The following is a 15,941-nucleotide window of genomic DNA, read 5'->3' as shown; positions in this document are numbered from 1 at the left end:
CTGCTCAACAAGTTGTGCATTTAAAAATATTCTACATGTTTAGAGATTTCCTACAGGGTTTATATCTTATAAATTAAAAATATATATACACATACGATTCACTTCATCAGCCAATAAAGTGCAATCAAATCTGGAGCAGAACAGGGCTGTTGTTTAACAGTACATAGAAAGACTACAGTGTGGTTCAGCAGAGAAATCTACATTTAAAAATTCAGAAATTGGAATGCACAACTACTTTGCAAATAAGGCCCATCTGCATCAACACTGCTTGAGATCATTTGAGAACACAACTGAATATTCTTCTAGTTTTTTTTTTTTTTTTTTTTTTTTAAATAAAGGGGTCATATTTGGGTGCTCTTAAATCCCCCAAAATTGGCATAAAGGCCAGACTGTAAGCTTTGATTCTGGATTTCCTAGCTTTAGTAGTTTTATCACAATGAATATTATTCATATTCTTTAGTGCAAAACAATGTTGAGACAACCTGTATATATGCCATACTTAAAAGAATATTTTTGAAGTGTGTAAGCTCAAAATTTTGCCCCAATATTTATTCATTTGCAAAGCGCATGCAATTGTTAGTGTGTTCTACTGATGTTATATTTCTAAACTAAACTTAGCTGAGGAAGAGATTTTCTACAAAGATAGTTCAGTTTCCAGCTTGTAGAGTTTATGAACAAATGATTTTAACAGGAAAAGCTACCTCTCCATGTGCTCTTATGTGAATAAAAAAAGTATGTGTCAAGTTTCTACTACAATTAAAAAAAAAAATCAAGAACATTATGGCTATATGTCATATAGTGTTTTTCAAAACAGACAACTCAATTTTGGGACATCTATGATAATGATTAAGGCTACAATCCTGCCCAGAATTACAGGCATGCTTAACTATACTTATCAGAGCAATCCAAATGAAGACTATGAGACTACCAATTGGAGTAACTCTTTGCAGAATCACAGCCTAAGGCCCTTTAAAATATCATTTAAGGGTGAGCACAACACTTGGTCATATCTGGTGCATGTGTGTCAAATACTATTTCAATCAGTACTTTTAAAATAATTTAAAAAAAATTTTCAAGACATAAAAAGCAAGTTACACCTCAAAAGCGATGGGCTAATCAATGGTTTTATAATATTTTTAAAATCACAAAATGCAGTATTGCCTGAGAAACTTCCTAAAAATAAACACACATAAGAACATTCTAGACCAGTGTACAGTGCTTATTATAGGAGAGTAATTATTTTTGGAGAGGTTTATGACTGAGGTGTATTTTCTTTTTATAACTAAATTTATTAAGAGAACAAGTTGCTTCTTATACAGATGGCCTAGTGGATCAAATAGCCTCTTGCTCTTCTCTCTAGATTATGTGGCTATTTTTGTTTTAAACCTGAATAACCTATTTTTCAAGTTCTATCTGGAAATATGTGTGGATACAAGAGTCATGTATTTTTTCCTTAAAGCACAAATCTCATAAAATCTCCTCACTATATTAAAGAACCTACCTGATGAGCCAAATCCACCAAGTGCAGAGCCGATAGCTGCTCCTAAGGAGCTGCTACTTCCAAAGCCAAGAGATGTACTTCCTGGTTGGCCAGGACCATGTGAAAAAAGGGAACTGCTCTGGGAGTTATTGGTCAAAGAGTTACTGCCATAAAATGAATTAGATTGTAGACTACTATTTGTTTGCTGCTGCGGCTGTTGTGGTTGGGCACCAAGTGGCCGAAATAGACCGTTCGTGGCTCCCGCGAGATTGTTTGCTGTTCCTCCAGCTGAAGCTGCTGCAGCTGTAAGACACATGTTTTCAATCATCATAATGGCTCTCTAAAACATTTTGACCTTGCAAATGGATTATTCAGATCTAATCTTATGCTCATGGATCCCTCCCAAAGAAGTAGATATGTACACCTTAAATTAAGGACTAAAATATACTTTGCAATATTATACAATTTTGATTATCCAAGGAAAAAAATTAAGACAATTCTATTTTTGGATAATTGAGGCTGTGGGAAATTGTCAATGCAATTCAGAAAATTTTCAGTGTAAACATGACTGTGTGCAGAATGGGATTTTGGTAATCAAGGTTAGGATAGCAGAGTTGTAACTAACAAATTGAAAGATGTTTTCATCTGCAACTCTCAAAAATGAGCTCTGGATAAAAATAAGCAGCTGGAGAGGGCCAACAAAGTCTTATTTTCTGAGATTTTCTACAAGTTCATTTTGTCCATCTGGTGCCAGGAGTTACGATGTACTAAACAAATAAGAGCACCAGACCCTACAACTAATGAAGGGTAGAAAATAGAACCAGAACCTTCTGATGTCATTAAGTTCTCCCTTTCTTCCTATTATCCACTGTACATTTTAATCCTTGCTGCTTTCTCTATGAGGCCCCAGGGCAATCCATAACCTTCTGCCAGGCCGAAGCAATGAAATGGTGCTTCCCAAGGGAAAGCATCCTTTTAGAAACTGATGGGAAGTGCATGTATATGCGTGGGGAGAGGGGAAAGAAAGAATGCACTCTTTTAGAAGCAGCAATATTTGCAGGGACGTGCCTGTATGTGTATGAGGAGAGGGGTGAGGAAAAAAAGGGAGGGATGCTATACCTTTGAGAAGCAGCCGTATTTGTAGGGGTGTGCCTGTATGGGGGAAGGCATGAGAGAAAAAGGAAGGAGAGCATGTATGGTATATCTTTCAGAACCAGCAATCTTTGCAGGGTTTACATAGAGTAAAAACCGTAATTAATACTGAATATTCCTCAACAAAGATTAGAGTGAGAAGTTTCAATATAAAACTTGAAAAAAAATGTGTGGCGGGTCTAATACTTACCTGCTTGTGCTGCTGCGGAACTAATTATAACAGGAGTTGAGGCAACCAATCTGACTGGTGCTCCAAGGCCAGTTCTTGCTCCAGGGCCTACTACTAAGGCACCAGTCTGATCATAATAGGCAGTAGGGGCTAGTACTTGATAGCCTAGACAATACAAAAAAAAAATGTTTACTAGTAAAAACATTTGTTTTTTTTGGGGGGGGGGGGGGGGGGGAGGGGAAGCACAGGTCAGCATCTCTCCTCTCCTTGGAGAATTTTATGCCAATGAACAAACCCAGAAAGCAGTATTTTTGCAATATTCCCTAAATGTCAACGAGATCTTAGGTTGAGCTAAACATCTAGAAAACCATTTTGAAAATAATTTTCATGTATACATACATTTACACTGGAAAAATGTCAATGAAACTGGGAAGCTCTAATATTGTACATCCCAAAGTAGTGCAAAAACTTGAGCTTCCCTAAACTGTTTTTTTATTCTGAAATATCGATTCTCTTTAAAAATCATTTTTTCCTATGTGGCATTGAAGTTTAGAAGCACTATTTTTTACTTTCAATGTTAATAAGCAGGTTTCTGATTCCAGGGTTTAAAGAGCAACATAATTTGCCATAGTTGAGTGGAATCTTCTAATCTATTTCTTCTTATACTTAATATATTTTCTATTTCTTCCATTCTACCATTAGTTGTAAGTAAATATATAGAGAGAGCTAAAAAAAACAAAAAACCCTCACCCCCATCACCACACACATACATACCACTTAAATTAAATTAGGAGTGGGATTGAGAGTTTCTTGCATTTCCAGGCAAAACCACATTTAAAATCCACCGACAAAAAATATTTTGGGGGAGGACTGTTCCTGCAGTACAGGTGGGAATATTAAAATTAAGTGCTGGAACTAAAATGACTCTGTCCTAGTCAGTTTCACTTTGAAACTCACAGAAAATATTTTGTCCTACAAATTAAACTGATTAAGTTTATGTCAGTTTCACTCTGGAATTTTGAGGGTTGGGTGAGGGGAGAGAGAAAACAAAAAAGGCTCAAAATGAAAGCAGAACAAAGAAGGGAGGGACACAAAAAAGGAGACTAAGCAAGAACAAAAAGGAGGCATGAAAAGGAGAGCTTGGCTAGGCAAACACATCTCTCTTTCTCTCGCCAAATCAAAATGCACAGACAGAAACATACAGATATAGATAAACTTATGTCATTATAAAGTACCTGATATGAATAAAGGCCTCAGAAATGGAAAAGGAGGGAACGATATATAATTCCAGAAAGGGAGAGGGTAAGACAGAAAAAATAAAAGCAATTGCTTAAATTTATCTAGGTATGTATTTAAACAAAGTAAAATCAAGGCGATCGTTCCGTATGATTCCCCTACAGGCAAGCAAGTTCAAATATATATAACTGGGGTGGCCAAACTATGGCTCTTGTACAGTTAAAGTGTGGCTTGTGGAGCCTCTTCTCCCCCCCCTTCTCTGCCTACCAGGCTCAGAGGAGAGTTCAGGGCTTCACCCTGAGGGGTGGAAAGGAGGGAGTGGTGCTAGGGGCTTCTGCCAAAGATGACTGATGCTTGTTGAGAATGGGGGGGGGACAATTTAAAGACCCCCCCTCAAGAGTTTGAGTCACAACCCCCAGCACGCCCCCACCCTTTACTCTCAACGACACCTCTCTGCAGCTCCCAAGGGTTAGCTTTGCGTGGAGAAGCAGTGGCAAAACAGCTGTGAGCTGCAGAGAGGGGCCTCTGATTTAGTTCTGAAGGGAGAGGCAGTAGCAAAAGCAGCATCTCTTCCTGCAGCTCCCAGCTGCTTGCAGCTGCCTCTCCCCCAGGCCACAGCTCCCAGCTTGCTGGCTGCTGTGCAGGGAGGGGGCCCAACCGCACCACATGACCAAGCACAGCCAGCAAACACTGGCAAAAATCAGAAGGGGGCGACATGCTGCCTCTGGCTTCTGCCCAGTGGCGAAGGGGAGTTCGGGACTTCAGCTCCAACCCCTGGCAGGCACCTCCCATGGAGCTGTAGCCCCGAGATCCCCCCATTCCAGCAAGCCCCAAAACCTGGCAGTCGCACCCCATCTCTCGAACATCTGAAGATTGTTGTACGTGGCCAAGAGGGTCAGAAAGTTTAGCCATCTCTGATATATACTATTGCATTAAAATAATGCTAAAGTACTGCAAAGGTTGCAAAAAAAATCAAGCACATTAAAGTTAGGAAATGCCAGAATTAAGTTTACCTGTGCAACTTTAATTTACATGATCACATACTATATTTCCACAGGATCCCTGCCTCATTCAGTGCACAGGATTGATGGTGTTCCTCAGAAGGGTAGCTATTCAGGTTTTTAATTATTTTCATCAAATGTGTTGTCTCAGGCTTTACTTAACATACCCCCATCCAAAGTCAGTAATCTGTGTACGGATATTTATGCAATATTCCTCTCTATAGTATCTGAGTACTTCACAAACATTAATGAATTTATCTTGACAACACTCATGGGAAGTGAGGTCCCACTGTCATGCATCCACTAATGTTGGATACTCAACATGAGATGTCTAAGGCCTGATTTTTTCAGAGTACTTCACATTTTTACAGCTCCTGATATATTCAAAGCACAGGTCCAACCAACTTCAGCTTTAGTAGCGAGTGCTCAGCACTTCTGTAAATCTGACCTCAGGATCTCAAGTCAGGTACCCAGAAGATGAGGAACAAACAATTAGAGGCCACCTGTGAAGTTTAGTTTAAGTCACTTGACCAGCACCACGCAGTAACAGGGATACAATCAAAATCTTCAGCACGGTAGTCAACTGCCTAATCACAGTATCATCCTCTCTCTTCCTGCAGTCCCCTGTTTCATTCACTCCACACCTTTCAACTTCCGTAACAAATAATACAAGGATCCTATAGACTACAACCACATTCACCCTAACCTCAATTCATCCCCAGAGCAGGTCCATCCTGTGCACTGATTAACACAGAACCTGTGGGGAAAAAATAATGTGAGCATGTAAGTAAAGACTGCAAATTGAAGATGGCACAAAAGCTGAATAAAGTTGCACAGGCAATCTTAATTATTAGATTTCCTAATTCGAGTGCTTGACTTTGCAACCTTGATACGCTTAAAAATGTCATTTCTTAAGCCTTTAAAAAGCAAACTGAAAAACAAATTCCATCATGTGGAACCCCATCAACCCCCATGAGGATGATCAGATTTCAGCATATATCTCCTCCACTGGAGCTATAAGAACAACCCTGAATAAGTTTACCAGCAGACTTCTTACAAGAGACACTTTGCAAGTGGGTTCCCACAGCGAATGGCTAGTCAGCAGAAAAATGATGAAACTCTAGACCCCTAGGTTCAATTCAAGGCTATAGAGGGGAAAGTGCTGTAGAGGTTATAAACCCTGCTGCCGTGTCCATCTCTGCTGCTATTGCCTGCAGCATGTCACTGTCCCCACCCCATATGCATTCCAGTCAGGCTGCTTCCTCCTCCTCTTCCACAATGACAGCAGAGTGAGCATTGAAAGCACAGGAAAGAATCTCCCTGCTCTCAGTTCCAGTGCCTGGTGCCAGTACAGTCCCAAACACCCAGGAAGGGAAGTCCTGTTCAGCTCCTGAAGCTGTGGACTAGTGCATGCTCAATGCCCCTGGAATCTTTGGAGAATTCTGATGCCAACTCTTACAAGCCTGCATTAGGCATGTGCAAACAGCAATTTTCAGAGGCCTATAATTCAATTAAGTTTGGTCAGATTTTCATGGGGGCAGCAGAATGTACCTCCTGCCAAATTTTGCATCCGTTTCAAGCCAAGGAAGCACTACAATTTTTCAACTAAACAGTAGTAAAAACTTTTTTTTCCAAAAACATTGGTGAAACAATGCATTTTCCCCTACCCTCATTCTCAGAACTGGTGGAACTGTTTTTGCTGAAAATTTAAAAACATTCAACTTGAGGCAAACACCCAGCATGGAAAATTTCAAGCCTGAACAGTTACAGTTTGGCAAAAGTTATAAGCAACTGAAAACAGCGTTGTATAATGTAAAGTGTTAGACAACCTTAACTACAGCCTGTGCTGCCAGCTCCACCTATAAAACTGCCGTGCTGCCACAGACTTCACCACTAAGACAGCTACTTTCATATGCTAGAAAAGGGTGAGGCTTTCTGACTGCACTCAGCTCTAGTGAAGTTCTGTAAAGAATGCAGAATAGAATATTAGAAGATAAGTGATATAAAATGCACAGCAGAAAAACACTCCTTACAATCTGTTACTATACACACTTATTACAAACATTAGTAATAATGATCCAACTACCAGTATTTTCACCTCCCTTTTATTTACACATCTTCCAATGAATTCAAGCATGATGGACTTTTAATTGATTACTGGTATGCCACAATAAATCTATTTTTTCAGAACTAGAAAGGGAAAAAGTTACTTACCAGTACTTTTGTTTATTTGAGTCTATTGCCTTTGCATATCCATACTCCTGAAATGATGCCATAACAGAGAAACATCTAAAAAGCAGTGACTGCTGAGGCTGTGTGCGCATACCCCACACGACCATCTAAACAGTCACAGCTCTCTAGATGGTTTCAGGCTCATAACACCTGTTTATGTATTTTTCCAAAGCAAGGGGGGGGGGGGGGGGAGGTGTGTAGGGAAAGGAGGTTCTATGTTTATACAAACTTGGAATAATGCAATGTGTTAATATCAGAGTTCAAAAACTACTTTGTATTTCAGATTCACTAAAATTGTTGACCACCATGAGGTGTTGTTTCTGCACCATGTCCAGGTGTGAAAACAGATTGGAGATGTCTAAGGAACAGGAGGATTCCAGATGCTGGTGGTATTTGCTTGTCACTGTTTTATCCATGACCTCTGGCAGTTTGCTAATGAGCGATAATTGGCTACGGCATTAGTGTCAAGAGACTGTTTCCTGAGCAAGGCCTGGACTAGGGACATGTTTGAGAGCCGCTGGCAGTTGGCATCCTCTCCCACACGCCCTTCCCCCCCCCACGTTTTTGTGATGCATAAATGCTCTCTGCCAATAAAAGTCCTCAGCATTGCCCACTCAATCTCCTCAGACATAAGGAACAGGGCCCCAGTGACTAAATTGTTGAGAAGATCCCATTAAGTACATTTTAGAACTTTAGAATAAGACACTATGTAAACTGTATTCCCTCCTGCCTTGACATCAAGACCACCCTACATCAGATTTCATCAGTGAAAAATGAAACCTCACAGAAAGATGATTCAAACTACCCCTCCCATGCCCCCTTCCCTCTTCATACAGGACCTTGCAGACTTAGGCCAGAAAGAAATCGGTAAGATTCAACATGGCCTCCCACCTATCACTTCTCTCCCTACTCCTGTTACAGATCTGTGGTTCCTTGCCTGCTCTCCTCCTCTAACCTCTCCACCTGTTCCAGTGACCACATGCTCTCTCACATCATGATCTTCGTTGCGCCTATTCATCTTTCTCCTCAACTAGACCCCTCACTCCCAGCTCACTGCCTTCACACTGCAAGCATACTGTGGTCTCCTCATCTGTAAAATAAAAGCTGCTGCTCTAACACCATCTTTAATCCTCTGAACACAAAAGTGCCATCTACAACTGCTGCCTCAAGTTCCTCTGCACTCTCTGATTCCCCTGCAGTCTGGCATACCCACTCTCCACTCCACTGAAACTGCTTTCACAAACCAAGACTTCTTTTCACCTGAACCTCATGGCTTCTACTTCATCCTTAGTCTTCATCACTTCCCATTATACTTTAGAAAGCACTGATCATACCCTCCCCCTTTCTTGAAATCTGTTCTCTTGGTTTTTTTAACTCCATCTTCCATTTCTCCTCCTATCTAGTAATTCTGTCAGCATTTTTTATGGCGTTACTCATCCTTTCCTTCCTCTTCTAATCAGGGAAGCTACAGTGCTTTGTCTAGGCCTACTCCCTCTACATCATTTCTCTAGTTGATTACATAGCTTCAATTGCAATCGTTACACATACAACAGGAAAAATCTACTGTCCTGTCTCCTTCCATCCAATCCCATACCACAGCCTAGCATCTCCTCTTGGATGTCTGTCAATTTATATTTAACATCACTAAATCTGACCCGTCTTCCCTCCTAAATCCTCCACCACTCCTCTCTCAATCACTGTTCACACCATCACCCTGCATTCTCTCATAATCTGAAGGTCATTTTAGATTCCACACTTTCAACCTTGAGCTACGCATCCAGGATACGTCTAAATCTTGCTGCTGCTTCCTTCTCAACATGTCCAAGATCCACCCTTTTGTTTCTGCATTCTAAACTAAAATGCTCAACCAGGCCCTCTTCATCCCTGTTCTTGATTACTGCAACCTTCTCTTCTTTTTGTTCCTGTCGTAAGAATGGCCATACTGCGTCAGACCAATTCCTCGGACAGACACTTCAGAGGGTAAGAAAAGAATAGGGCAGTTATCATCCTATTGTCCAGTCCCAGCTTCTGGCAAACAGAGGCTTAGGCACACCCAGAGCATGGGGTTGTATTCCTGACCATCTTGGCCAATAGCCATTGATTCACCTATCCCAACTTCCAACTCATTTGTTGTTCTGACCATGTAATCTAACACCCTTTTAACCCCTACAATAGCTCCTCTTTCCTCACATCAAATTCAACCTTCTTGTCCTTCACTACTCAGTCATTTCCTCGTCATCTACTTGCCTGTCACTTTGCCAATGCTGCAAACCTTCTGCCACAACCATCTTTGTGTTTTCTTCCATGCTGTCTTTTAAGCATGGGCCACCCATCCCACCACAATGTCCTCTTTCAAATCCCTCAAGATCCATCTCTACCATTATACCTATGGAAACTGTCAATGGAAAAACAGATGGCCATTGGAAACTGATGATAGCTATTATCTATATCATATAAAACTTAGACAAATGTTTAAAATGACTGATCAAGTTATGCACATAAGGAGTCAAAGTAATGGCATGTTCTTTAGTCTTACTCCCTTCCCTATGCCTTCCAATTGTTTCGTTATACCAACTAGTTGCATCTTGTCTCAATTGAAATGCAAGCTCTTCAGAATAGCGACTCTCATTCTTCTACATGTATATACCTCATCTAGCAGAGTGTGACTTCAGAGCACTACCATAACATAAAAAGTACAACCTCCCTTTGCTGAGGATGTTTGTAGTGCCATGTATAGCCTATATGCTTACTAGAATTCACACATGCACTTTATCCAGGACCTTGTGTACTATTTGAATTTGACTGATGGTCTGAGTTTCTGGGATAGGGTAAAGCATCTATTATTAGATGCAAAAACAGTCTTCCTCCACCCCGGTCATCTCAACACTTCCAAGGCTCATGCTGCACCAAGTCACCAGCAGCAGACCTGCACTAAAACAAGGACAGATGAGTCAACGAGGCAGATCTTGATGATTCAGTCAAGACTGGACACGCCATCCATGATCAGACCATGGTGATGCTAGTTTTACTGACAGATGACACTGCATTAATCATGATGTAATGAAGTTGAGCCCACTGCCAGATTTTACCCTGTGAACGCACCACATCTGAGACTGTCCCATTTTTATCCTTTTTAGATTTCCTGATACCGAGTTATACTATCTACACACTAAAATAAGCGGACTGAGCTAAGGTAATTGTACAGATTGAACCCCAAACTCCCTTGGGTTTGGTGGTTTCAAACAGAACTAATATTTTCACAAGATGTATTTTTTTTAAAGTCTAATACAAATAAAAATAGAAAAAAATTACTAAACTAAAAAGTAACTTGGTATTTGAATTGCTTCATTTTGTATTCAGGATGATAGGTTTTGTACATTGTGCTTCCATGTTGTGAGATTTAGATGTCAAAGATAAATCTTTTATAAGTGTTCCATATGGAAACAGTTGAAAAAATAACGGTGCTAGTAGAAACCACATCACACTTCATAATTAAACTAAACAAATGAGTTTAACATGAAAGCTGTACTGAATACAAAATTGAATAAAACACCTCTCTTAAAAAAAAGACTGCATTAAGTTTTTTATGCATGTGTGTGTTCAAATATGGTGTCTCAAACTGAGTTTCCAACCTTGCAGAACTCTATCAGGGACTAAAAAACCCCTTGTAAAATATCCCTTTCTTTTCTCTCCTTTGAAGATCCATTTTAGCTTGAACTAAGTGAGTTTTGCTCAGTAAAGTTAGAGCAGATCCAGTTAAAGAGGCCAGAATGTAGTTAGCTGCTGCTACGTTGTATTAAAAACTTATAGGGCCAGTTTTGACAAATTAAGCACATGCTAATGTGTGCACCTCATTTATGTGCAAATACCCTGTGTATGTTAACACAAATCAGGTGACCACATGATGGATGTGTGGATGTCATTTTGCATGACTAACTTTGCAGACCTGGCCCACGGGGTTTAACATCTTAGGCTAAATTCTATCTGTAGACTGAGAATTTGCTTACCTGATCATTTTCTTTTAGTAGCTTATCTCCTCTTTTATCACGAACGGAGTGATACATTAGTAGAATTTGGAGACAATCCAATGTTATTGCTGGAGGCTCCAGGACTAAGCCCCACCCTTCAGCTCAAGCCACCCGAATTCTTCCAAAGCTGTAGAAACACGCCAGCAACTGATTACCACCATTAAGACAACAACTTGCTATATAATTGCCGTAAGGATAATTCAAATGTTTAAGTCCCCCTTTAGAAAAAAAATTCCAGATTACCAAGGTGAGATGAATGAGGAGAGAAGATGCTAACAGAAATAAAATTATCAGGTATGAAATTTCTCATTCTGTTGCATGACTTCTCTCCTCAATTCATCATAAATGGGAAGTAGTGAGCTGTGAATCACAAAAACATGTGTGCATGCAAGCACGAGAGAGGTTTTATTATTATAAAGTAGAATAGGCAGAAAAGTAAGTTACCCACAAGAGTTTTGTAATTTAAGGAATTATGTGGGAGCGAACCCTGTAGTATTTGCCTACCAAAGAATCCGCCTGCAGAGGAATGGAAACTTACTTTGAAAATCTTCCTTGGATGAGGCTCAAATTCTTCCCCAAATACACAGGCACACTGCACCACTAGGAACCTTGTAAAAGGAACCTCAATTCTTATTCTACAAATAGTTTCCCAGATGCCTAGCATGCCAAACGGTGCAGTATTTTAACATCTTCCCTGGAAATAACTTTGAGGCTCTAAGGCACTGGCATTTTGGATGGAATGAGATGAACAGGGTACAGTTGGCAAGTGTACTTGTCATGCTTGAGAGGTATCTTTAGAGTACTAGGAAAGCCTTATTTCCAGTCTGAACTTCAACTTTCAGCTATTGGATTGTGTTTTTAAACAGGGGAATCTCAAGTAGGAGTAGAGAGGTTATTCTACCTTTGTATGTGGCATGGTGCAACCATGGCTGAAATACTGTCTAGTTCTGGTGTCCACAAGAAAGATGTTGACAAATCAGAGAAGAGCCATGAGAATGATTAAAAGGATTAGAAAACCTGCCTTATAAATGACAGGCTCAAGGAGCTCAATCTATTTAGTTTAACAAAGAGAAGATTAAGGAGTGACGTGATTACAGTCTAGAAGTACCTACATGGGGAACAAATATTTACTAACGGGCTCTCCAATCTAGCAGACAAAGGGATAATATGATCCAAGACTGGAACTTAGACAAATTCATACTGGAAATAAGGCAGAATTTTTTTAACGGTGAGAGTGATGAATCACTGGAACAGTTTACCAAGGGTCACTGACCATTTTTAAATCAAGCTTGGATGTTATTCTAAAAAAAAGAAGAGAAGTTGTATGGCCAGGCAAGGTGATCACAGTGGTCCCTTCTGGCCTTGGAATCTAGTATAGCTGAGATCACCAGAACTTTGTGATTACGGTCATTTGTAGCATTTAGTGGCCAGGGCCACATTGTGCTGGGTACAGTGCTAACAAAAAGATAAAGCTCTTTTGGGCAGAAACTGTTTCCCCTCGCACCAGAAACATGATTTGACCAGATCAACAAGTAAAGTTTCCTGCTTGAGTTCTGCCTGGAGATCAAAATGTCAATACAGCTAATGGAGAATCCTGGCTTTGAAAAGGTCTGGTCTCCACTGCAAGTGGAAGGTTCCTTGGCTGTCTATCAAGTCCAAAGTGCCTTCCGAGTCAGTAGAGAATTGGAGGAGGACTTCAACTCTTCCTTTTCTTTCTGTATCTTTTATGTGAATATTTTTGAAAGGTAGCAGATTCTTCTCTGTTCAGGACATTATTTCCATTGCCATTAAGAAGTTCTGACCTTTAGTTAATCCCTAGTTTTGGAAGGGATATAAACATTCTTTCTTCAATCATAAGCCAGCCTCTAAGCGGAGACAAAAAAAAATTTCCCTTTGATTACCATAACTGCCCACCAGGTGATTTTCTGCACCTTTTTTGAAGCAGTTGGTACTGGCCACTGTCAGACAACATAGTGGATTTGATGGACACTAGTCCCACATGCCATTGATAATGAAAGTTGGTTGTCTGTCAATATATTGTATTTGCCTGCCCACGAAGGGACATCTAGATGTGATGGGGAAATGACACCTAATTCTGCATCATATCAGGTGCATGGGGTTCCTTGTTATCAGAAGGAATTTCTGGAGGCGCATTTTGAGAAATCCGACTTTGGGGATAAAACTGATGCATGGAACCAGCAACCCTAGCCATTGGCGATACTTGGCTATGGATGACCACTATCAAAAAACGATTGGTACAATGAAGTTTTGGATCTTTGAAAAACTTTACCATAGAGGTAAAATTAGGGCCAGAGCCATGCCTATTTTGACCCCGTAGGTGCACAATTCTCTGCACTGGGTTTAAAAAGATCTTGATTTTGAACTTACAGATATGAATCTTTCCAGCAGCTGGCAAATTATGAATATGTCTATTTCTCTTGACAGGGCATGTTGTTCATGAATGGATGTGCAGTCATCAATTACAATCTGAGCTTTGTTGTGATTTACAGCTAGACTGGGTGTAGGAAATAAATAAAAGATTAATACATGAACTGGACATACACAAATGCTCATTTTGTCTTTGTCATGCTGAGGATTGTTGATTTGAAAATAAATGTATCTAAATTTCCTTGGAAGCTGCTGCTCCAGATTCTTCCCTCTACTAAGGAAATAGCCTCTTCTTGTAAAGCCTTGGCATTGACAGTGATCAATAGATTGCTATGCTGGCTTTGATCGTGAGGATTGAGGTCTCACTGCAAACTCGGCTACTAATTTCTCTGACGTTTTCCCAAAGAGCTCCTCACCTGTAGGTTCGGATACACAAAAATATCTGTTTTAAGATGACAGCTATTCATGGATAATTGCTTGCTATTCATGAGCGTAGCACTGCTTCCAGGCTCGTCTTTTGAAAGCAGCACTGACCATATAGTCACTACACTAAGTTAGGAGCCACTTGCTTGTCACCAAGTAGGTTTCTTTACTAAGCACAGGAAATGCTTTTGGTCTGAATGGCTGTGGCTTTGAAATTGATGTGATGTGTCCTCATTCTTATGGTCTGTGGAACCTTTCTGAAAGAAGTCCCCATCAGAAGGTGTAACTATGGTGGGGCTACTGCTATTCCAACTAATAAGTGTCTCCTAAAACTTAGACATTTTTCTAAGTTTTTATGTAGTATTTTAGTTTAGTTTGATTTAATAAGTCTTTATTTGATCTTACATCTTTAGAGGTGTCCTCAGGAATGAGTTCTTTGCCAAACCACTGGCATCCTATCTTGGAAGAGTCTGGCTGCGCGCGCGCGGAGGTGGGGGGGGAGAAGGAGGAGAAGTGGGGGAGAGGGCAGGGGAAAGAGTGGAGAGGCAGGCGGAAAGGAAGCATGCACATGTGTATGCATAGGGTATTTACCTAGGCTGTTTACAGGTGAGAAGTAGCATACTTTCATGCTGGCCTGGGGACTACCCAATCAAGGACAAATACCTTGATTGTGGGAGTGGCCTGACAGATGTCACTGGGAGCCTGAAAGGATGCCTGCTTACTCCCCCAGCTGCCTAATACCCATGTTAATATTTTAGTAATTATCTAATACCATTCAGAACTTAATTTAGTAAATGAGCCCTGGTCTACACTACGGGGTTAGGTCAAATTAAGCCACGCTAAGTCCATTTTATAATGAATGTGTCAACACAACCAATCCAGTTCCGTCGATCTAAAGGGCTCTTAAAATCGACTTTGGTACTCCTCCCCGCTGAGGGGAGTAGAGCTAAAATAGCTTTCTGGGTCAAATTTGGGGTAGTGCAGTCTCCCCGTTAATCTCACAGCTATTATGGAGCACAGAGCAAGCAGCAATAACAATGGGAAGATCAGGTTAGACCTGAGCGCAACCAGTCAGCAAACAGCGTCAGCAAGCTTTTAAATGTCCAAAGGCAAATTCTACTACCATTCTGCACTTGCTCAGCCTATAGTTGAGCTGCTCCTTACTACTGTCCAGGCTGCCTGTGTACGGCTTCATGAGCCATGGGAGCAAAAGGTAGGCTGGGTCTCCAAGGATAACTATTGGCATTTCAACATCCCCCACAGTAATTTTCTGGTCTGGGAAGCAAGTCCCTTCTTGTAGCTGTTCAAACAGCCAGGAGTTCCTAAAGATGCGAGCATCATGCACCTTTCCTGGACATCCCACGTTGATGTTGGTGAAACATCCCTTGTGATCCACCAATGCTTGCAGCACCATTGAGAAGTACCCCTTGTGGTTTACGTACTGGTTGGCAAGGTGGTCCGGTGCCAAGATAGTGATATGTGTTCCGTCAATCGCCTCACCACAGTTAGGGAAACCCACTGCAGCAAAGCCATCCACTATGATCTGCACATTTCCCAGAGTCACTACCCTTGATAGCAGAACGTCAGTGATTGCATTGGCTACTTGAATCACAGCAGTCTCCACAGTAGATTTGCCCACTCCAAAATGATTCCCAACTGACTGGTAGCAGTCAGGCGTTGCAAGCTTCCACAGGGCTATCGCCACTCGCTTCTCAACTGTCAGGGCAGCTCTCATCTTGGTATTCCTGCACTTCAGGGTGGGGAAAAGCAACTTACAGAGTTCCAGGAAAGTGGCCTTACGCATGCGAAAGTTTCCCAGTCACTGGGAATCA

The 15,941-nt window shown here is 40.9% G+C and overlaps 1 protein-coding gene across 19 annotated transcripts in view; it reads right to left on the bottom strand.

Moving 5' to 3' along the window:
• The window catches only part of PUM2 (pumilio RNA binding family member 2), a 113,504-nt gene that overhangs the window by 29,642 nt on the left and 67,921 nt on the right, over positions 1-15,941 (bottom strand). For 15 of the 19 annotated variants that reach the window (XR_010599390.1, XM_065587621.1, XM_065587625.1 and 12 more), the window contains 2 exons: positions 2,823-2,966; positions 1,502-1,783 (listed from right to left, as the gene is read on the bottom strand). The exons of 2 other annotated variants lie outside the window; for them this stretch is intronic. Coding sequence is in view for 16 of the 17 variants with exons in the window: in XM_065587621.1 (XP_065443693.1) it covers positions 1,502-1,783; positions 2,823-2,966 (426 nt within the window). In the remaining variant the exon portion in view is untranslated. The remainder of the gene's footprint in view (positions 1-1,501; positions 1,784-2,822; positions 2,967-15,941) is intronic. 2 more of the 19 variants (XM_065587627.1, XM_065587619.1) reach the window with 1 other exon arrangement.

The sequence above is a fragment of the Chrysemys picta genome, chromosome 3 (assembly GCF_011386835.1).
Source record: "Chrysemys picta bellii isolate R12L10 chromosome 3, ASM1138683v2, whole genome shotgun sequence".
Taxonomy (NCBI): Eukaryota; Metazoa; Chordata; order Testudines; family Emydidae; genus Chrysemys; species Chrysemys picta.
This window is presented reverse-complemented; position numbering and strand designations above follow the sequence as displayed.